Raw genomic sequence first — 24214 nt, 5'->3', positions numbered from 1 at the left:
ACTACACTGAAAGCCTTGTCACCATTCTGCCACTGTCACAAATCTAGCTTCATACTGTTGTTGATATCTCCCCACAACCTTTTAACACTCCACCCGCCAAAACCACATCATATCCCTCTCCTTTGGCCATTCATGTTTTTGTAGCTCCTCCACCAGCTACTTTTCCTCGATCCTCTAGCGACGCTGTGTTCAAAGTCTCTGATGCCCAATACTATGCTCCAGAACTCTCGGATCCTTATTCCTACACTCCTCACTTTGACCCTCATGTTTAAACTGAGAATCCACCCAAGAACGTGGAGCAAGAGTAGATATTTAGAAAAGTAAAGAGTTTGGAATAGTCATTGAGGTATATGCAAGGGTTAGTGAACCAGATGAGCGTGCCTTACAAAGACTTGTACTTGTTTCCTAACATCCAACTACCTGATGGGTTTAAGATTCCAAAATTTAATTTGTATGACGAACATGGAGATCACGTGGCCCATTTGAGAGGTTATTGCAGTAAGATGAGAGGCGTCGGTGGGAAGGACAAATTATTGATGGCGTATTTTAGTCGGACTCTGAGTGGGGCAGTTCTGGAATGGTACATCCGTCAAGATGCTAGACGGTGGAACACCTAGGATGATATGGCTCAGGCCTTTGCCTGGCACTTTTAGTACAATATAGGAATTGTGCCGGATCGCATGTCCCTCACCAAGATGGAAAAGAAGCCTAACGAAAGATTTAGGGAATACGGGCTCAGATAGAGAGAGCAAGTTGCTTGAGTCAATCATCCGATCAAAGAAGACGAGATGGTCGAGTACTTTCTTCAAGCTCAAGAGCCAACTTACTTTGCGCATTTGATCTCGGTTGTGGATAAGCCTTTTAATGATGTGGTAAAAATGGGATAAATGGTAGAAGATGGGTTGAAGTCGAGCAAGATCATGAGCTATTCTGCTTTAAAAGCCACAACACAAGCAATTCAGAATGACACAGGAAGCTTGATGGGTCAGAAGGAACATGATGATGTTGCCATGGTTGTCTCAGGATCACGACATGGTCCAACGGGTCTGCCTTGCCAATATACTCAGTCTTAACCCCAACCCTAAATCTATCCCCGAGCTCCACATAATCCACCTTAGTATTATCCTCCGAACAATATCCGGTCATCTGTCCAACCACTGGGTCACTCTTTATGGCGAGCGCCAGCACCGCATAATGCACTTTTACCTTCATAACATTTTGGAGCATCCAACCCTAGAAAACTGGGGTACAGAGGGGAACAGAGGCAAAGAAATAGTTTCACGCCAATCAGAGAATCCTACATAAGCCTGTTTGAAAAGTTGAAAAATTTTGGCCTGATTGAGTCGTTCCTCAGCTATACTCCAGACCCATATGCAAAAGGTTTTGATCCTACTATATGGTGCATGTACCACTCTAATGTCCAAGGGTATAGCATTGAAGATTGTCGTTCTTTGAAAGGGGAAATAGAAAGAATGATTCAAGAAGGGATAATTTTGATCCAAGATAGTGACACCCAGAGTATCGCGCAGAATCCTTTACCTGCATACTTTGTGGGGATCATTCATGGTGATAGGGAGTATGAGAATACTCTTTCGAACTTGCTGACTGAAGTTAATAATATTGAAGTTGGTAATGGTCTTGATAATATTGTTGTGGAACATAATGGCTAAGATGTCTAGCTTGGTAATTGGAAAGACGCTCATTTGTTGGCTAGCTGGGGAGAAGTCTTGGTGGTTTATTTTGTTGTTTCTGTTGTCTAGGTTTTTTCATAGTTGTAATCCGGATATTGTCTTGTGACTCAAATCCTCTCCTTTTATTTTGCCTAGTTCGTTTAGTCGTAGTAACTCGTTTAGTGTTATCTAAGTTTGTTCCAGGGTTGTAACCCCAGCTTATTTTACTTGTTTTGTTGTTCAAACCCTTTCACCGTCTATCTAATGCAATTTTCTATTTTATGTTATTTCTAGTCATTTTTTGTTTAATTCTTTTTTCCTTTTATAGTTCTTTTCCTGCTGATTGTAGTGACATGACATGCACGCATAATTCTAGGCATGGTCTTAAAAGTTAGTTTAATCATGAAGCAATGAAATAATTTTGAAGATGATAGGAACATTTGAGGGAAATAAATAAAGGCATTTTGAGATCACTTAAAGCCCAAATTGTGTGAAACTAGGGTAGATAGTTTGGGAAGTTAATAGGACGACAAGAATTTTTACAAGAGAGTGTGTCACAACAATTTGAAGTGAGAAAATTTGAGTTCAAATGCATCTCAAGTAACAAGATAAAGCCAAGGAATTTTGCTCCAAACTGACGGAGCACATCCATTGTGAAGATAAATTACCCAACAAGAGTTTTGTACTTGACAAGGCACTAAAAAATTAAAAAAATGGAAGGCATATCAGTGATATCAATGCCGGAGCAGAAAAAGAAATGTTGTACTTGGCATTTTCAGGGATTGGGAAGCCCTCTTTCAGCTACCCAAACACTTTATACCATTTGGTACCCCTTTTGAGCCTATGCTAATTTTCTTGACCTCCCCTGTTTTGGAATCGAGTTAGAGTCATTACATAAAATTAAAAAATTAAAAAAAATAAAAAGCAAAATTCATGCCCCATAAGGTTTATTTTAGAAAATTCAATCTAAAAGAAAAGTCAAAAAGAAAAAACAAAAGAGAAAAGAGAAAAAGAAAAAAAAAGGAAAAAGAAAAATAAAGGAAAATAGCAACAAAAAGTATCTTTGTGAACTACATTCGACCTGATTCTTGTTACCACAAGATACGTAGGCAGCCTTACGGTTCGGTTGCACCAAATAAAATATTTCATAATCCCACGAAGTCAAGAGTGGGGCGGTTTTTCTTAGAATCAAATTCTCTTGTTTTAGAAATCGGGGCAAAGTTTTGAAATGGATTCTAAAAGTTGTAAATAAATTAGCCTTGTTATCTTAGTTATTTTGATCCTTTATGATATCCTTTCTTTCTATCCATGTCCAAAAGCCACATTACAGTCCAAAAAAGACCTCCCAAATAATTTTGAGAGTGCTGAGTTTAGACATGCCAAGAGCATATGATATTTTTACTATGGTCAATGCCTTGTCATCTATATAATCAGAGGAAATAAAAAGAAAAAGAATAAGATGAGAGAGTCTTATCGGTGAAAACCTTCACAGGCACCATAAGGCAACGGTAAGTTGAGAGAAAGAACAAAATGAGAAAGGATTGATGGTGAAAACCCTTTGGGCACTACAAGTCGGGTAAGGATAGAGAGTCGGATAGGATAATCAGAGCAATGAAGCCCAGTTTCACGGCAAAGAGGTACAACAAGAGTTGAATATTAGAGTTGCTTCACAGATTAGGCCACTTAATCCAAAGGTGCATGTCATGGTCATTAGAGTTGGTATCCACATCTGATAAGTTTCTACTTTGCAATTTTCTTGTTAGGTATCATCTCTTTCCATTGTCCCTTAAACTGTTTCTTTTGTTTTGTTTACTTCCTTTTCTTGAGTCTGTTTGATCAGAACAAGTCAGAAATGACTTCAAAATTTGCTACTAGCTTTCTAATTGCACAAAACAAAATCTGGGTAGCACATCAAAGTGGCATAAGTAAGGAAAGAACATTATGCGCACTGAGTTGGTAATAATCAACGTGCTTTGGGATTCATGTGAAATACAAAGGTTCAATATATATCAATTCATGAGCACAATGCAACAGATAGAGGGTATTGAGTTTGAATGAATAAGAGATATTTTCTGTGATAAGGGCGACAGAGAAAGTGATTAGTCAATAAACAAGCAAGGTCTTTCAAGTTGAAATCAAAATTATAATGGCAAGTGAAGGAGCAATCACCCTCAAAATCAAGGCCACAAACCAACCACCATGTTTAAACTCACAAGTTTTCTTTGTCTAAAATAGGGATGAAAGCTATGTTCATATCAAAGCTTGGAAACTTGAATTTTTCAGGTGTAATGCCCTAATTCTGCTTACGCAAAGGCTATTGAGAAGATCACACATCACCCCTAGGAGAATTACTTCCTAGTCTGGGTCTTTAAGGTTATACTTTTGTTTTAGGAGACGCACTTCCTAAGTTGAGATTCCACACCTAGGAGACGCACTTTCTAGTTTTGGTCATTTAAATTCATCCGTAGGAGACGTACATCCTAGTTGGAGTCATTGAAGTTTTACCCATTAGGAGACGCACTTCTTAGTAGGGGTCTTTTAGATTATACTTGTTAGGATACGCATTTCCTAGCTTTGGTCATTTAAATTCATCTCTAGGAGATGCACTTCCTAGTTTGAGTCATTGAAGTTTCACCCCTAGGAGATGCACTTCCTAGTCTGTGTCTTTCAAGTTATATTTTGTTTTAGGAGACGCACTTCCTAAATTGAGATTTTATCACTAGAAGACATTCTTCCTAGTTTTGGGTTATTTAAGTTCATTCCTAGGAGAAGCACTTCCTAGTTTGAGTCATTGAAGTTCCACCCTTAGGAGACGCACTTCCTAGTCTGGGTTTTTCAAGATGCACTTTTAGGAGACGCACTTCCTAAATTGAAATTTTACCCCTAGGAGACGCACTTCCTAGTTTTGGGTACATTGAGATTTCCCTTAGGAGACGCAATTCCTGGTTCTAAGCATTAATGTTATACCCTTAGGAGACGCACTTCCTAGTCTGAGTTTTTCAGGATATACTTTCAGGAGACGCACTTCCTAAGTTGATATTCTTACCTCTAGGAGACGCACTTCCTAGTTTAGGTCATTTAAGTTCAACCCTAGGAGACGCACTTCCTAGTTTGGTTCATTCAAGTTTCACCCCTAGGAGACGCACTTCCTAGTCTGGGTTTTCAGGATATACCTTTCGGAGACGCACTTCCTAAATTGAAATTTCACCCATAGGAGATGCACTTCCTAATTTAGGTCACTTAAGTTCATCCCTAAGAGACGCACTTCCTAGTCTGGGTTTTTCAGGATATACCTTTAGGAGACGCACTTCCTTAATTGATATTTCACCCCTAGGAGACGCACTTCCTAGTTTAGGTCATTTAAGTTTCAACCCTAGGAGACACACTTTCTAGTTTGGTTCATTCAAGTTTCACCCCTAGGAGACGCACTTCCTAGTCTGGGCTTTTCAGGATATACCTTTAGGAAACCACTTCCTAAATTGAGATTTCATCCCTAGGATACGCACTTCCTAGTTTAGGTCACTTAAGTTCACCCCTAGGAAACGTACTTCCTAGTTTTGGGCCTTTTAAGTTCATTCCTAGGAGACGCACTTCCTAGTTTGAGTCATTGAAGTTTTATCCCTAGGATACGCACTTCTAGTCCGGATCTTTCAAGTTATTATTGTTTTAGGAAACACACTTCCTAGTTTTTGGTCATGTAAATTTGTTCCTAGGAGACGCACTTCCTAGTTTGAGCCATTGAAATTTTACCCGTAGGACTCCTAGTATAGGTCTTTCAGGTTATACTGTTTAGGAGATGCACTTCCTAAATTGAGATTTTACCCCTAGGAGCCGCACTTCCTGGTTTTTGTTCATTCAAGTTTCAGCCTTAGGAGATGCACTTCCGAGTTTGGTTCATTCAAGTTTCACCCATAGGAGACGCACTTCCTAATCTGGGTCATTCAGGTTTTATTTTTAGTAGATGTATTTGCTAGTCAAATTTCCTTGGTTTTTACTCACAGAAGACGCACATCCTAGTCGAGTCTTTAGTTTACTCTCATCATTGCATCAATAGCACAAGTGGTTTACAGTTTTGCTAGCAACTTACAAATCTTCCGAGTGCAAACTGGGGCAAAAATTTTGTTTGTTTTGTTGTTTTGATTGCAGGCACCCACTTGGAGAACAAGAAAATTCGTTTTGTAATTATTTCAAGTTTCAAGTCAATAGTAGGCACCCACCTAAAGAACAAGGGAAGTCATTTTAGAATTCAATTCAAGTTAGAAGTAGTAGAAGCTCGCGGCAAGAATGAGGGTCAACAGTCCGAGATGACCAACAGAAATAGTCTCAAACCACAATAAAAAAAGAAAAAAGAAGTGAATCCAAAATGCAGAAGTAGAGAAAGATGTGAACTGCTCAAGACGTGGCTGAAGTCACGAGCACGGTGTGTCTAATTTTGATCCGAAGAATTCGTGGAAGAATGAAGCAGCACCCACAGCTACCAAGCATCAAGGTCCAAATCAAAGTCTGCATGAAGAATCGTTCAAGACTCAAGATCAAGTTTCAGAAGACTTATAGATAGGAATCTTGAAACTCATAGCTGATAGGTTTAGTTAGTTTTTTTTTATTTTTGATTTTGATGTAATAACAAGGCCGCGAACCAGAACCTCGACGGAATGGCACCTCAATCAGCTCTCCACCTCGGTATACTCCATCATTCTTACTACTTTTGAACTACACGTGGCCTGATTCCTTTATAGCCAAGGATATGTAAGCAACTCAGATACTAGGGCTCGATCACATTCTCCTTTCTTTTAGTTTTTAGTCTCTCTAAATAAGGGTCGGGTTAAAACACCTGTCTCGTCGTTCTTTGTCTGAAAGCTCTTCGTGTTTCCAGTCAAAGAGGGGCAGTTGTAGACATGTAATTTTTTACCCTCCCCAAGATTTTTTACACATTTTAGTGTAAATATTTAGTTTAGGTCTAATATAGTTATTTCAACTAGTCTTGACTCTTTTACTTTATTTTGTCACAAAAATATTTTCTTTCTTTAGCTAATTAATATTTTTATCTAGCTACTTTTAGTTTATATACCTTTCATAAAATTAAAAAAAAATACAAAAATAGTACCTTATTCTTATTTTATTATGACATTTGAGAATACAAAAAAATAGTTGATTTTACATTTTTAGAAAAAATTTAGAAGGAAGTACCTAATATTTTTCATATAATATATTGAGATTTATTGAGTCTAGTTTTGAATTGATTTCAAGGAAATTTAGCCCATTTTTTAAGCCTAATTTCCAACACCGTTTTTCTGAAAAAAGATGCTAGGCGTCATCTTCTTCAATAAAAAGAGACCCTAGACCCTTAAGGAAAAAAGGGACACAGTCGTTGCTTCTTCAAAAAAAATGGAACAACAAAAACTGGAGACCTAATTTTCTAACCTAGAGAAGCATCGACCCTCCCCCTAGCGAGAATCTGGTTCATCCGTTTTCATCACCTTGGAACATCCCAAAACAGACCTCATATCAAATGACCCCATCTCCACCCAAAACTCAGCAGCCTAACGTCGTCACCACCACACCCCTACACACAGCCAGCCGGTGATTCAACCTAAACTCATCGGAGAAATAGCCATAGCCTACCCCTCATCCAGTTGTTTATCATGTGAACCCTCACTAATTAAGAGGCTTCAGCGGCAGCAGCCATAAACAAAAGACCCCCCCCCCCCCTTCATCGGCTACCTTCTTCCTATAACAACACAAACCAGCCGCAAAACCCTCACCCAAAGGACCCGCTACTTCTTCTCTATCCATTTCCCTCGCACCACTTTAGCGCCTCTCACCCTTCTGCCGCTGCTCCCTCACCACATGAAAGCCGCCGGAAAACCTAGTTGCACACCCAGAACACCCTTCTTCTTCCCAAGTAATGACCGGTGACAACTAACAAGCAATTGATGTTGCTTCTTCAACTCACTCACGACCACCACAAAAACCAGTAACCCCTTCAAACGACCATATCTCCCTCTCTGAACTCCATCTCCGCAGCCATCCTCTCTATTCTTCACAAAACACGCGCACACAAAGGTACTAAACGGACGAAAGAGGGAAGGGGTGGAATGACTTGGTTACTACAGCGAGAAAATATCCAAAATCTTTCAATTTCTTGTGTCCAGTATCATTTTGAAGAAGGAAATCGAAACAGAAATAGATTTTCAGCTTTTCGAGGCCGAAGCTCTATTACCGAGGTCGCTGGTGAGTTCTCTGTTCCCGGTCCAGTTTGCTTGAGATTTATCACCTAGTTTCCATCTTTTACTCTCATATATAAAAGGTCTGTTCATTTTCGTGGTGCCATATAATTTGGTGATGTTTGGAATTATTTCATTTGCTCTATGCTTTTCGGTCAACATAGATAAATTGTGATCTCATAGTTTCTTTTGTTAATGTTTAGCATTTTAGCTGATGACTCTTATCTGTTCTTTTATAATTGATTTACTTGTTTAGTTTGAAATAGAATTGTAAATATTGAGATGTTATTAGGTCGCATGTTTGTTTAGGAAACTCTTTCATTTGCTTCTTGCACATTATGTATAAATTCTGATTATCTAACCATCTTAATTTCTAAATGTGGAATATGTTTGAAAAGCATTTCAGCAGTGACGGTATCTTGATGTTCAGATGTCTCATACCAATACAAAAAACATAATAAAAATAGTTTTTGGGTGTCCTTTGTTTGATGTTCAGAAAGGGAATGGTCAAGCAGATCATCATAATGTTAATTGGTATTATAAATGTATTTTGTTTCAGAATTACTCTTAGCATATAATTTATTCTATTTCTTATACCATCTTCTAAATAGCACGATCGTATATCAAGTATCACTCCAGGAAAATGAAAGGTCTCCATAGAAAAGTTGAAAGGTGATAATCTTAATTGAGGATAATTTCTTTGTTCAATTTTGAAGGGATTGGGGCTTTAAAATCTTTAAAAGCTCTCAGCATAGAACTTTATGTTTCTTGAACCCCGAGTAACTTTCGGATTAGAGATGGAGGATTTGTTGAATGTGATCCTTTATAGATATGAAGATGTTATTATGATTGCGTGCACGTTTGTGTGATATGATTTTGATTTCCACAAATAAACCAAGGTATGTGTGTGCGCAATTTTGGACGAAACAATCTACATAATAATAAGTTGTTAAGAATTGTGGACACATACGTGTGACATGATTCTTGACGTGCCAAACAAAATGAGTACACGTACGCATGACTCGTTTTAAGATAATTCCGTAATTACGAATAAATCAAGAAATTAAAAGCAGCTAATTTTTACATTCACACAGGTTTAAAAATAAGTAATTAAACAATTTAATAAGCCAGGTATATGATTAAAGCGACCGTGCTAAAATCACAGAACTTGGGAATGCCTAACACCTTCTCTCGGATTAACAGAATTTCTTACCCGGATTTCTGTGTTTCGCGGACTGTAAAATAGAGTCGAACTTCCTCGATTCGAGATTTTAAACCCGTGACTTGTGACACCATAAACTATTCCAAGTGGCGACTCTGAATTTGAATAAATAATCTCGTTTCAATTATTGTCACTTTAATTGGAAAAATTCCCTTATATCTCTTTCGGGAAAAAAAGGAGGTGTAACAGTAAGGTGTATAAGGTATGTTAAAAGTGGATAGTATTTTAAGTAATTTGAGATACTCCTTAATTATGTGGATAATTAATTAATAGTGAAGATAATTATGGTATTAAGTGGATAAGACTCTTTTTTGGATTGCCACATGGCATAAGCTTAGCCAAGGTGGCAAATTATACAAAATGAGTTACTAGACAAAGTGATAACTTGTTTACACGTAAAGATTGAATGGTCTCTTTATTGGAAAAGTATAGGACTTTGGAAAGTTAAGCAAAATAACATTTTTATACCATTAAAAGAGAAATAACAATGATCCAACGTGAAATTTCTCTGAAATCTTACAAGATCCAACGTGAAATTTCAGAGAGAAATGCTACAAGATCCAACGTGTTATGCAAATTCAAAAAAAAACGAGGTACAATCTTTCTCAAGAATATCATACGTATTTTTTCCTACTTCGATCCACCGTTACGTGTTTCCCCAAATGAGAATTGGTTCAGGTATGTTAAGGTTATCCCTTATTTCCTTTTGGCATGATTCATACAATACAAACGAAACAAACAAATGCACAACTTCCATAAATGACTATACTCATAGAAATGCTAAAGATGCTTATGTTCTTGATTCCCCATGTGTCATATTATTCTATCATTTATTCATGCGTCTCAAAAATACGTAAGATGGTAAAGTTTTTTTCATGATATTAATTAGAGGCATAATGGTCTTATGATGTACCGAGAGATTTTATTAATGTATTTCATATGCATTTATACATGTATGTCAAACGGCATTATATATGCGTATATATGTATGTATATATATGTATATGGGATATGGGAAAGGTTATGGCGTTATATACGCACCACCACCTGATCAGCTGGTATACGATGATGATTTTGCCCACAGTGGCCGATATGATATGATGAGATGCCTTTAGAGGCCTGATGATGATATAAAACATGTACCTATGCACGACATGACATTCATACATATATGCATGAAACCATAATTATATCATGATTTACATAGTTATCTAGACTTACAGGTTGAGTCATTTACTCTATATTTCTTTCATGTCTGTTATGTACTTAATTATGTACCTTACATACTCTGTATATTATTCGTATTGACGTCCTTTTGTCGTGGGACGCTGCATTTCATGCTCGTAGGTCCCGATAGATAGGTCGAGAGCCCTCCAAGTAGGCTATCAGCTCAGGGAAAGATGTTGGTGCGCTCCATTTGCTTCGAAGTTGCTTATTTGGTTAGTATAATTTAGACGTGTATTGTTTGGTATGGCGGGACTTTGTCCTGACCTTTATGAAAATTATGTATTCTTAGAGGCTTGTAGACAGATGTCATGTACGTAAAAGATTGTATGGCTTTTTCGACCTATGTTCAGTATACGAGTGGTTATTTTGATCTTATAGACTTGTATGTCTTGTGTATAAGTTGGTTTCATATATTGTATTCTACTTATCTCACGGCAGCCTTCCGGCTCAGTTATCTATGATAGTATGACATGAAAATATACGTTATGTAGGTACTCGGTTGAGTAAGGTACCGGGTGCCCGTCATGGCCCATCGGTTTGGGTCGTGAAAAGAATGTCACTAAGAGCCATGAGTGATTCGATAATGTAGTACATGTCTAGGAAAGCAGTTTATTTAGATTGGATAGTTTTCGAGTAGAAAGGGAAGAAAACTAAAATAACTAATATAATGTGTATTCATAGGTAGGGTAACAAGTGTAATTATGGATAAAGTTATACATGAATTAGAGTTCACCTCTTTTCGAGGATGATGGATCAGATAACAAGCTATAGGAGAAGCGAATGATGTATGGGGTATTGAGAGTAATTAATAAGATCCTCATGCTAGTAGTGAATCCTTTCCGTGTGTGATTGGATTTCCACATAGAGCTTTAGTACAACCTTTAATTGGTTTTGAAATGTTACAATTCTTTGTGCTCGCAGGTCGCACCAACTATTTGCCAGTATGAATTGTGTGTCAAAGATATCGGTCTAGCCCACTATGAGGGAAGTGGGAGATGTTGGATTATGGGTCGTGGGTCGCTCCTTGTAGGCTGACCCGACCCGGTTATGAGAGATAAGTAAGAGAGGTTAAGAGAAGTTACCCGACAATCACAAACTCTCACTAAAGTAAATGTGTAAAAGAGAGTGGTGAGTTATCTTCCTTAACTGTTATTACTTTGTCAATTTATGTTAAAGAGAAAACATATAACTTCTCAAGCGTAGAAATTTTCCTTCTGACTAATCCTCTCTACACAAAGAACACACACAAGTTAAGTTATTTTAATTGGTGAAAGATTAACTTTGTTTCCTAGTGATTCAAAGTAGATTTGGGAGCAATTTTCTTGATAGCAATTACAACGATTTCTGTTGTGCGTAATAAGGTATACATAATTTGTTGTTCTTGCTCCGTAATTTAGATTAACAAATACTAACAACCATCCAAACTATTTATACTTCATTTCGCAATACATATGAAAAGAAGATTGGTGTTTCAATGGTCAGGGGCTAAAGCAAGACTCTCGTTGAAGTATGAATTAACCCCTTTGTCTCCATACGGTCACCAATGACGCAGAATGTAAAGGGAATAGAATTCTTCACTTCTTGAGTCACCCCTGTAGGGCGTGAATGCGTACCGCCAATGATTGCCTCCGTCATTCCATGTCTGATTATACCTTATCTGTAGTGTGTTGTCTAGAAAATAAGCCACGATTCCCGCAACAAAAGCTTTCGACGAAAAGGGCACATTGACCAAGTCATTGAGCTGAACAATAAGAAACCAGAAAAGCTCTTAATACAAGACAAGAATGAAACACAAGTCATGTGTTAAGATATACATTCTCAAGGTTAAAATGCAAATTTAATTTGATATACCCATCTTCTATGCGTGTGAACAGGTCCATAACCAAAAATGGCAGTATACTCATTGAAGTACTGTGGCACGGACAAACCCAGAAAGATGGAGAAACCTAATATAAACTATTGAGGATTGAGGATTATTGAAGTGAGAAATTCGGGTTAAGACATTTGTAGGTGTCTAGACCAAGATCTATAAGGTATTGAATGTGTATAACAATTAGACACGCACACTAATATATGGTGAGAACACCATAACACGTGTTTCATACCATGTGTGCTGACGACCAATGGGATAATGGAAGAATTGAAACATGCTTCTTCATTGTGTGAGATCCCCATAGTTATATTAACTTTTATTGGAATACCCTTTGACCTTTTACTGTTTCATGAAGTGCCAATCGATGTTGCTACTTTAGCATGTCACTAATAGCCATCAGTGATTTGGCAATGCAGTGCATGTCTAGAAAAGCAGTTGATATGGAATGGATAGTTTCGAGTAGAAAGGGAAGACAACTAAAATAAATAATATTACTTGTATTCATAGGTCGACCATTGCATTTACCATAGGATAAAAAATGTAATTAAGGATAAAGTTATACATGAACCCGAGTTCACCTCTTTTCGAGGATGAGGAATCGGATAACAAGCTATAGAGTAGCGAATGATGTTTAGGGTATTGTGAGTAATAAGATCATCATGCTAGTAGTGAATCCTTTTTGTATGTGATTGGATTTCTACATAGAGCTTTAGTACAATCTTTAATTGGTTTTGGAGTATTACAGCTCTTTGTGCTCGCAGGTTGCACCAACTATTTGCCAGTATGAATTGTGTGTCAAAGACATCGATCTAGCCCACTATGAGCAAAGTGGCAGATAGATTATGGGTCGTTGGTCGCTCCATATGGGCTGACCCGACCCGGTTTGGAGAGATAAGTAAGAGAGGTTAAGAGAAGTTACCACACAATCACAAACACTCATTAAAGTAAACGCGTAAAAGGGAGTGGTGAGTTATCTTCCTTAACTGCTATTACTCTATCTATTTATGTTAAAGGGAAAACGAAAAACTTCTCAAGCGCAGGAATTTTCTCTCTAACTAATCCTCTCTACAAGAAAAACACACAAGTTAAGGCATTTAATTGATGAAAGATTAACTTTGTTTCCTAGTGATTTAAAGTAGATTTGGGAGCAATTTTCTTGGTAGCGATTACAACGATTTCTGTTGCGCATAATAAGGTACACACAATTTGTTGTTCTTGCTCCGTAATTTAGATTAACAAATACAATAGATAACAACCATCCAAACTATTTATTCTTCTTTTCGCAATACATATGAAAAGAAGATTGGTGTTTCAATGGTCAGGGCTAAAGCAAGACTCTCGTTGAAGTAGGAACCCTTTTGTCTCCATAGGGTCACCAATGATGCAGAATGCAAGGAAGGGAGTAGAATTCTTCACTTCTAGAGTCAGCCTTGTAGGACGTGAATATGTACCACCAGTGATTGCCTCTGTCATTCCATGTCTGATTATACCTTCTCTGTAGTGTGTTGTCTAGAAAATAAGCCACGATTCCCGCAACAAAAGCTTTCGACGAAAAGGGCACATTGACCATGTCGTTGAGCTGAACAATAAGAAACCAGAAAAGCTCTTAATACAAAACTAGAATGAAACACAAGTCATGTGTTAAGATATACGTTCTCAAGGTTAAAATGCAAATTTAATTTGATATACCCATCTTCTATGCGTGTGAACAGGTCCATAACCAGCAATGGCAGTATACTCATTGAAGTACTGTGGCACGGACAAACCCAGAAAGATGGAGAAACCTAATATAAACTTGGTGCGGAAACTATTAAGATTGCAAAACTGAAGGAAGCTTAAGCCTCCGGCTCCTGCAAAGAATCAACAACATAAGAACCTACAATCTTATTAATTCGCAAACTATATTAATAACATGAAAGATTTTGGCACTGATCCAGCGGAAGTACTTGCCTTGGTATATTTACATACCTAAATAAGGGAAGAGAAGGCAATACAAAGCACCTACAATGGGTGTTGGAATTGAAGCAAAGAACGCTCCAAATTTCCCTGATGATAATAGTGTTGTCAAGATAAATCCACATAGGGTGGGGGAGAGAGGGAAATCAAGCATCAAGATAACCCACAAGAATATAGTTGTTCGACAAAACTGTTAGGGAGGTGATGGTTTACCGAGAATTGAAAAGAAAATCATGAACCCAGCAGATGTCTGGACAACTCTTCTACTGCCAACACGTGTATGTGCTATAAGGCCAGCATTCTCACTGCATGTGGACAAAGGAAAAGTCAGTTCTTCTTAGTCAACTAATGTAATCCTAAGAGACTATTTGCTAGCTGCAGAAGGTTTTCGTCTGGACTTACACAGAAACAGAAGATCCAATCCCAGTGCCAAACAATCCTGATAGTAAAATTCCAACTCCCTGAGGTAGAAGCATGATATTTCAAAATAAAGAAAGCAAGAAGGTTCATCTTACGAAGAACATAAGGGAGAAGGGTTCCAAGGGGTAGGCAACCCTTAGTCAAGAGGTTAGTTACCCTCTTCTGCATCGGCAGAGAAAGTAGAGAAGGACAGTATGAGCACATCCTTAGGATATTTTCCTTTATTTATTTTCAATAGTTTCCTTTGGTAGTCTCTTATGCAAGTATATAAATACGTTCTACTCATGAATAGAAGATATTTCTCCCATAGATTACATGGTATTATATCCCATAGGCTCGATCATTTGGCTATTTTTTCATAAAGATATTCGGATCTTTAAAGGATCATATTTGAGTGGTCATTGTGTTTCACCTAAGTTGCTCAGACTCTTCACTTTCGGTGCCACACTGTTGTCGACACGGCGTGGGTGAGGGTGTGGGTGGGCGATCCGTACCAGATCTGGTCAATCGATTTTGGATACTTTAATCAAAATCGACCAGTAGAGAAATTCGGGAACAAATACAATAATTTCTAAAATCCAAACAAATGCTAAGGTAAAATCGAAGAGAATGATTATCCTGTAGAAATTTCTATATCATTCATTTTCCTTTTAACTCATCGGAACCTCCTTTGAAAATATAGAAGGCCTACAAGTTCCGGTTAGAAAATACTTATTTATTTTCTTATTAGCTTAGTTCAAATGTTAATATTCTTCACTTTTGTATGGTTACTGAACTTGTAGTCCCTTTTATGTGCTCTACAAGCAACATGTAAGTTTTTCACATAATATCTCATTATTTAGGCATATTTTTTATTTTTATTGAATCCCTACATCTGTATCCGTACCCGGACCCGCTCTGAAACCGTACCCGGATCCGTACCCCCGAATCTTAAAATTTAGACCATAAAGAATTCGACCACTAGATCCGCACTAGTATCGGACATCCGGCCCAGAGTCCAAGCAACTTATTGTTTCATAGCCACTACAGGAAGTGGTGGAGGAGTTTTTCGGCCTTGACCAGTCATCTCCGGCAATTGACCTGTGAAGAAAGTGGCAGCCACAGACCACTTGTAGCTTCAATATGTTCATGCACCTACGCCTGAAGGCACGTGCGCCCACAACTTTGGTTTCTAGTTTTGTCTTCAGTCTTGCCTTCCATTTTCTGGTAACTCCTAGTGCTTCTCTAGTTAATAGAATTTGTTCGAAGAGAATTTTGTTCGATTCACAGGTTGTTTTGTTCACTTCTCGGGCTATTGCAGGTTTCACGAATCTGTTTTGTTTCATTAGTATCTCAGATCTGATCTCTTTTGCTTATGTGGCTGCTAGGCTCTTGTTTTGGTGTTGGGTTTTCGTTATTTGTGTGTGTAGCTGCCAATTCACGTTTTTATGCTCTTTCTACTCTTGTTAGTGCAATTCTTGATTGAACACTAGTTGCAAAATATCTGATAATAATACCTTTGTGACTGAAATAGTTCTATTACAATAAAAATTAAAAAATTACTGAACATAAACTAAACGGGGCTAATTATTTAGATTGGAGAGTGAAAATCAGGATTTATGTAGTGTTGAAAAGGATGATCGCCTTATTCAAGTCTCTCCAACAGCTGAAACTAAAATGGTTTGGATGAGAGATGATGCTATATTACTCGTGCAAATCACAAAATCGGTTGAAAATGAAGTAGCTGGTTTGGTTAACCGTTGTGACTTGTTAAGGAGTTAGTGGATTGTTTGGAATTTATATATTCTCGCAAAATATATAAATTCCAGGTAAGGTCTGCGTACACACTACCCTTCCCAAACCCCACTAATGGAATTATACTGGATTATTGTTGTTATTGTTGTATATTCTCGCAAAAGTAATGTATCAGTCGGGCGCTGTGCACAGAGAGTACTCCATAAAATTAGCAAATCAACGTACTCATTGCAAAAGGAAGAGGAAGAAATGATATTGGAAGGGGGAATAATAACAGTAATGCTAGTAGGTGGAACAATAAGAATGATGCTGGTAAATGGAACGATAACACATAACAGTAATGCTGGGAGGGAAAACAATACCAGTGATGCTTGGAGGTTGGACAATAACAAAGGAGGAAACAATGACATCACTTGCTGCTACTATAAGGAACCCGGACACATGAAACGAGATTGTAAGAAATTACAGGTTCATAATAAAAAACTCAAACTACCAATGGTGTTAGTGTTTCTTCTCAGCTGATGAAAATGCCAGGCTCTCTCAATATTAGCAATCAGTTAAGAATCTGCTCCAATTACTACTCTCGCGGAGTTAGGTAACAAATGTCTCATTTCCTCAAATAAATGGGTCATAGACTCTGGTGCCACTTGTCACATGACAATTAAACTCGAAATCTTCTCTAGTTTCGGCCACATAAAACACTATCTTCTGTAACTATAGCTGATGGGTCAACCTGTAACAATGAGGGATGGGAATGTTAAACCCACATCATTTATTACCTTATCCTTTGTACTAAGTCTACATAGCCTTGCTTTCAATCTAATCTGTTTAGTAAACATATACCAAAGACCTAACTATTGTACCTCATTCATTCATGATCACTATCTTTTTCAGGATCATATGATGAAGGCAAAATACATAAGTCGCCATCTGAACTATACATCAAATGCTGTTATACACTTTCTGAGGACGAATATATTACACATTCCAAGCAACTTATTGTTTCATAGCCACTACAGGAAGTGGTGGAGGAGTTTTTCGGCCTTGACCAGTCATCTCCGGCAATTGACCTGTGAAGAAAGTGGCAGCCACAGACCACTTGTAGCTTCAATATGTTCATGCACCTACGCCTGAAGGCACGTGCGCCCACAACTTTGGTTTCTAGTTTTGTCTTCAGTCTTGCCTTCCATTTTCTGGTAACTCCTAGTGCTTCTCTAGTTAATAGAATTTGTTCGAAGAGAATTTTGTTCGATTCACAGGTTGTTTTGTTCACTTCTCACATACTTCTTTTGCCAGATGACACACATGTGTTTAACAAAAAAACCGAGTGCGTGAAACCTATGCATTATCTGTCCAAATCCTTATATACGCCCATGTGTCCAAATCTTTTTTTTCTCCTTATTTTTCTTAAATTATTTATAAATTATTAGTTAAAAGAAAAGAAAAAGGCGTCCAGGCCTTCTTCCCCATTTGGTTCCCCTGCCGTCTTGGGAATCCGGCGACAACGACAACACCATTTTTTCTCCCACACCTCCTATCTCCTCCCCTTTCATCTCTTTAAGTAGATCTCAGCCATAACTCGTAAATGTCGGCGACGACCTCAAGCAACGTCGAGACCTCTGTTGCCAGGTCGTTACTTTCACTGTCAGTTCATGGCCGACGAGGTCAGATCTTCTTTGGCTGGGTAAAGCTCTCAAATCTTTCCGGCAAGCTGGTGGTTCTTTGTTCAGATCTGGTCTCGTTGGCGACCTCCATTTTTTGGCCACTGTTACAATGGCAACACCCATCGGTAAAAATGGTGTTTCAAGCAAAAAAAACCTAGAAACCAAAAAATGGTGATAAATTTTTAGAGCATTGTGGTAAAGAAGAACAAAGATGATGAAGAAAGTACTGGTCTTTAAAGAAAGAGAAGAATTGAAGTATGGTGTGGTGCCTCTGGTTTTCTTCGGGAAGAGAAAAGAGACAATGAGAGAGAAAATGGTCAAGAGATATTTAAGAATTTTATTTTTTTTTAAAAATTATTAACACGTGTCACACGATATTATTGGTGCATGACACCACATATTCTGAAAAATTGGCCAAGGAAAAATTAGTGTGTACTAAATACACTTTTGAAAGGTTGTGTGTGTAATATGATGCTCGCCCTCAAAAGTGTGTAACAGGAATTTGGTGTAAAGCTCAGGTGGCTACTTATGTATTTTGCCTATGATGAAGGACATGCAGATGATGGTTTCTACATTCTTGATACATGGCTACCTCAGTCAGTTGCTTACTCCAGTGTCGTCACCAATTTGAAGCACATTATCAGCTAGAACATCCTTCTCTACCTATTTTAAGAAATTATGCCCCCAGTTTCATGATGTACCTTGGGTAGAATGTGAATTTATACATTTTGAAAAACTTCATTAAAGGTTATTAGGACCTAGAATTAATAGACAAGTGAGCTTTGCTATTGAATTAGTTCATTAAGATATTTGGGGATCATGTCCCGTTATGTCTAAAATTGGTTACACAGTTTTTTTTATTATTATGGATGATGAAAGTTTGAGTAGAAAAATATTCTTCTATTCGATAATCAAATTTGTACAAGAGTCATGAATTTATACAAAGAAGAGTTCTACAAAGATGGTAACAATCCCTTGACTCAAGGAGATTTCTGATTTCAAGGGATTTTTTGTTTAAACATTTTCCAAAAATATCTACATCTATATCTCTTAACGATTATACAAATCTGATAAAATCAGAATCTTTTATCTTTTTCCTTTAATCTCTACACTCCCCCTCAAGTTGGTGCATAGATATCAATCATGCCCAACTTGCTAACTAGTGATTCAAACTGTGGCTTGAATAGCCCCTTAGTGAGAATATCAGCTGTTTGTTGAGAAGTTTGAACAAAGGGCATGCAGATTACTCCATCTTCAACTTTTTCTTTAATGAAATGTCTATCTATCTCAACATGTTTTGTTCTATCATGTTGCACTGGATTGTGAGCAATGCTGATTGTTGCTTTGTTGTCACAACATAGTCTCATAGGCATTGTAACAGGTCTTCTCAGCTCCTTTAAAATTCTCCTGAACCAAATTATCTCACAGTCCATTGGCCATAGCACGAAATTCTGCTTTTGCACTACTCCTGGCCACCATATTCTGTTTTTTGCTCCTCCAGGTTACAAGATTACCTTTGATAAGTTTTTATCCATACATAGGTACAATATCCAGACGTAGACCTTTTATCTGAGATCGAGCCTGCCCAATCAGCGTCAATATAAGTTTTAATCCTTTGATGTTCACTTTTTCCAAAGAATAATCCTTTCCCTGGTGAACCTTTAAGGTATCTTAATATCCTATGAACTGCATCCAATTGTTCTTCACGAGGAGAATGCATAAATTGGCTTACCAAACTTACCGCGAAAGCTATATCTGGTCTTGTATGTGATAGATAAGCTTTCCAACTAGTCTTTGATATTGTCCTACGTCCACCGGTTTTCCCTCCTTCATTCCAAATTTTTTATCGAGATCTATTGGAGTTTCTGCTGGACGACATCCGATCATCCCAGTTTCGTCAAGTAAGTCAAGCACATACTTACGTTGAGAAACTGCAAGTCCTCTTTTTGATCTAGCTACCTCCATACCCAAGAAGTATTTCCATAGTCCGAGACCTTTGATTCCAAATTCTGAGGCAAGTTTCTTCTTCAAGGCTTCCATTTCTATTGAGTCATCTCCTATTAGAATTATGTCGTCCACGTACATTATTAAAACTGCTATTTTTCCTTCTTTTGAGTACTTTCTGAACATTGTATGATCTGTTTGTCCCTGAGCATACCCTTGCTTCCTTACAAACTCGGTGAATCTGTCAAACCATGCTCTCGGAGACTGCTTTAGCCCATATAAAGATTTTCTCAATTTACAAACTCTCGAGCCATACCTGTTTTCAAATCCTGGAGGAGGGTCCATGTAGACTTCTTCCAATAAGTCGCCATTAAGAAATGCATTTTTTACATCAAGTTGTTGAAGAGGCCAGTCCAAGTTCACTGCAATACTCAGAAGAACTCGAATAGTATTTAGTTTTGCCACCGGCGCAAATGTCTCGAGATAGTCAATCCCGTAGGTTTGTGTGAAACCTTTGGCCACCAGACGTGCTCTCTCTAAGGACCCATCTGATCTAAACTTTACTGTGAATACCCATTTGCAACCAACAGTTTTCTTTTCCTTTGGCAAATCTACTACCTCCCACGTTTTATTTTCAAGAGCCATCATTTCCTCAAGAATTGCTTCTTTCCACTCGGGAACTTTTAGAGCATCCTGCACATTTCTTGGAATTTCCACACTAGATAATTGTGAGGAGAAAGCAGAGAACTTTTGAGAAAGATTTTTAAAAGACACAAAATTGGATATGGGATACTTTGCACAATGCCTGACACCTTTCCTCAAGGCAATGGGAAGGTCAAGATCACTAGAATCGGACTGGACAGGACTAGACTCAGATAAGCTTATAGGGGAGTTACCTTGAGGATTAGTAGAATCTTGGGGTTTAGATTCTTAACAGTGCCGAGTAGTTCCAGTCTCATGTCTTTGATTTTTGCTCCTTCTTGAGTAGACAATAAGCTCCTTTGGACCTGCTTGATCATTTGCTTTATTTGTATTAATGTCAAAATTTTTCCTTAAAGATTCAGATTCCAGATTTTCACTATTTAAAACATCTAATTCCGGTGATAAAACACTAAAGTCCTTATCTGAATAAATTCTAGAATCTGATTCTTTCCTAGGTTCAGAAAGATCAAGAAATTGAAGCGAATCTTCACTTAATTTCTCCCCCTGAAGATGAGACTTAAAATATGGTTCAAACTCAAAGAAGGTTATATCCATCGTAGTGAGTATCTTTCTCTTATGTGGATCATAACACGTTTACCCCTTTTGATTTGGTGCATATCCCACAAACACATTTTTTGGCTCTAGGATCTAATTTCCCTTGAGTTCGGTTATGAATAAAAGCAGTGCATCCAAAAACTTTCAAAGGTAAATCATTCATCAACCTAAAGGAAGGAAAAGTCTCCTGAAACACACTTAAAGGTGTCTTGAAATGTAAAACTTTTGAAAGGCATTCTGTTGATCAAAAAAATGGCGTTAGAAGAGCTTCCCCCCAGAGATACTTAGGAACATTACTAGTAAATAATAAAGCCCTAGTAACCTCTAAGAGATGTCTGTTTTTTCTCTCTGCAACCCCATTTGGTTGGGGAGAATCTGGACATGATCTTTGATGTACTATGCCTTTTTCTAAGAAAAAATCCCCTAATGCTTCATTAAGGTATTCTCTTCCATTGTCACTCCTAAATATTTGTATCTTCACCTGAAATTGTGTTTCAATTATAGCATAAAACATTCTAAAGATCTCTTTGACTTCAAATTTGTCTTCCAATAAGTATACCCAACTAAGTCTCGTATGATCATCAATAAAGCTTACAAACCATTTTTTCCCTGTCATGGTAGGAATCCTAGATGGTCCACTAACATCACTGTGAATTAGGAGAAAAGGTTTCGTAGCATTATATGGCTTAGATGGGAAGGAGGTTCGGTGATACTTCACAATTTCACAAACTTCACAATTGAAAAGAAATGGACTTTTATTATTAAATAAACTCGGAAACAGATGTTTTAAATAGAAAAAACTAGGATATCCCAACCTGTAATGCCAAAGCATAACATTATTACAAATAAAACTAGTTCAAACAGGTACTTGGAGATTGAAAACTAAAATTAGATCCATCCTCGAAGACATAAAGACCTTCACTTTCTCTAGCACTGCCAATCGTCCTCCTCGAGATTAGTTCTTGAAATTCACAACGGAAAGGCTCAAAAATGGCACGACAACGAAGGGCATGAACAAGTTTACTTACTGATAATAAATTACATGATAACTTAGGAACATGAAGAACATCATGTAGGACAAGACGGGGTGAAATTTTAACTGTTCCCATCCCAGCTACTGCCACCCAAATCTTTTTATTTCCTGCAGATGGGACATATGTGGAAAAGGATTAGGAACAACTGGTCATATGATTAGTTGCTCCGGAATCAATAATCCAAGGGAATTTTCACGGGGTACTACTACCAAGAAAGACCGAGGGAAGGATACCTCTTTGGACAAATGAGCAAGATGGTTGGCTTGGAGTGTTTCCACCTCAAATTTGTGGAGATTGCAAAAGATTATGCAGAAACTCTAACTGTTCCTTTGTGAACTGAGGTAAATCTGAAGTAGTCTGTTGGCCCTTGTCATCCCCGAAAACCTGCAATGCTCCATTGTCAAGTGGCTGGCCAAATCGACCATCATTTCCTTTTTTCTTCCAATTTGGAGATTTCCCGTGTATTTTCCAGCATGTCTCTTTTGTGTGCCACGGCTTCCTGCAATGCTCACACCAAGGTTTTTTCTTTTTATCCCCTTCAGTCTCATTTATTACTGTAGCTAGTGCAGAGTTCTCTAGCATTTTGAAATCTGAATCTGAATTTGGTTTTAGCATCACCTTCCGCCTACTCTCTTCTCTCCTTATCTCCGAAAAAGCTTACCTAAGAGTTGGCAATGGTTTCTTTCCTAAAATCCAGGATCTAACCTCATCATACTCCTTATTTAACCCAGCCAAAAATAAATACACACACGATCACTTTCTTCTTTTTTCATAAACCTAACACTATCAGTTGGACAGTCCCACTCATCATTATAGCATTGATTTAACTCTTGCCAAAGACACATCATCTCATCATAAAAATCAGTAACTTCACGCTCCCCTTGTCTAGACTTCCACAGTTTTGTTTTTACCTCAAAGATTTGTGAGAAATTTTCTAAATCTGAGTAAGTTTCTCTCACAGCCTCCCAAATATCTTTTGCTGTGGGAAGGAAAAGGTAAGGTTTACCTACAGATGGCTCCATGGAATTAATCAGTCATGCGCTGATGAGTGAATTTTCAGACTTCCACGTGCTGGCTTTTGAATCTTCGGCTTTTGGCCTTTGAGTTTCTCTGGTCAAATACCTAATTTTCCTCTTTCATCTATGGCCAGTTTAACGGACTGAGCCCATTCCAGATAATTCCATCCATTCAGCTTATGGACAGTTAACTAGAATGAGTAATTTGATGTATCTCCGCTTAGGCTCATGATGGCACGAGTTGAATCTGAAGCAGCAGTCTCTTTCACTTATGGCTCTGATACCATGAAAGTTTGAGTAGAAAAATATTCTTTTATTCCATAATCAAATCTGTGTAAGAGTCATGAATTTATACAAAGAAGAGTTCTACAAAAGATGGTAACAATCCCTTGACTCAAGGAGATCCCTGATTTCAAGGGATTTTCTGTTTAAACATTTTCCTAAAATATCTACATCTATATCTCCTAAAGATCATACAAATCTAATAAAATCAGAATCTTTTATCTTTTTCCTTTAATCTCTATAGATGATTTTTCTCAAACGAGAAGAATTTATTTTATACGAAGAATCGCTCTAAGTTGTTTTCTCATTTGCCTATATTTTGTGCTAAAATAAAGACACAATTTAATGTTTTTATGTGACATTAAGGTGCGATAATGCTAAAGAACACATGTCATTTTAGAACTATATGAATCAACATAGTGTTCTCCATCAATCTTCTTATGTTGATACTCCCTCTCAATGGAGTTGTTGAGGAACAACAAACACTTTATTATATCGCATGTGCGTTGCTTTTCCAAGTGTAAGTCCCTAAAGCCATTTTGGGTTGATGCGCTTTCCATAACCAACTTTTCAATTAATGACATGCCATTTACAGTACTTAACGGTGACATTCGCTATAGTATTTTTTTTGCTCTTCCTAATAAGCCATTATTTCCTATAGAGCCAAGTGTGTTTGGTATTACATGCTATG

At 37.7% G+C, this 24214-nt stretch overlaps 1 protein-coding gene and 1 long non-coding RNA gene across 3 annotated transcripts in view; both read right to left on the bottom strand.

Moving 5' to 3' along the window:
- Positions 1 to 13314: 13314 nt before the first annotated feature.
- Positions 13315 to 24214, bottom strand: part of LOC107775459 (nucleobase-ascorbate transporter 6) — a 33101-nt gene continuing 22201 nt past the window's right edge. Inside the window, exons 10-14 of one of the 2 annotated variants that reach the window (XR_012701988.1) lie at positions 14575 to 14633; positions 14386 to 14477; positions 14167 to 14262; positions 13906 to 14066; positions 13315 to 13795 (exon numbers count right to left, since the gene is read on the bottom strand). Coding sequence is in view for 1 of the 2 variants with exons in the window: in XM_075236767.1 (XP_075092868.1) it covers positions 13589 to 13795; positions 13906 to 14066; positions 14185 to 14262; positions 14386 to 14477; positions 14575 to 14633 (597 nt within the window). In the remaining variant the exon portion in view is untranslated. The remainder of the gene's footprint in view (positions 13796 to 13905; positions 14067 to 14166; positions 14263 to 14385; positions 14478 to 14574; positions 14634 to 24214) is intronic. The other variant, XM_075236767.1, reaches the window with a different exon arrangement.
- On the bottom strand, positions 22197 to 23518 carry LOC142172889 (uncharacterized). The gene is made up of 3 exons (XR_012701989.1): positions 23232 to 23518; positions 22459 to 22724; positions 22197 to 22332 (listed from the first exon to the last, which is right to left on the bottom strand). It is a non-coding gene; the product is annotated as an uncharacterized LOC142172889 (long non-coding RNA).

Source organism: Nicotiana tabacum, chromosome 18, assembly GCF_000715075.1.
Source record: "Nicotiana tabacum cultivar K326 chromosome 18, ASM71507v2, whole genome shotgun sequence".
Lineage (NCBI taxonomy): Eukaryota > Viridiplantae > Streptophyta > Magnoliopsida > Solanales > Solanaceae > Nicotiana > Nicotiana tabacum.
This window is presented reverse-complemented; position numbering and strand designations above follow the sequence as displayed.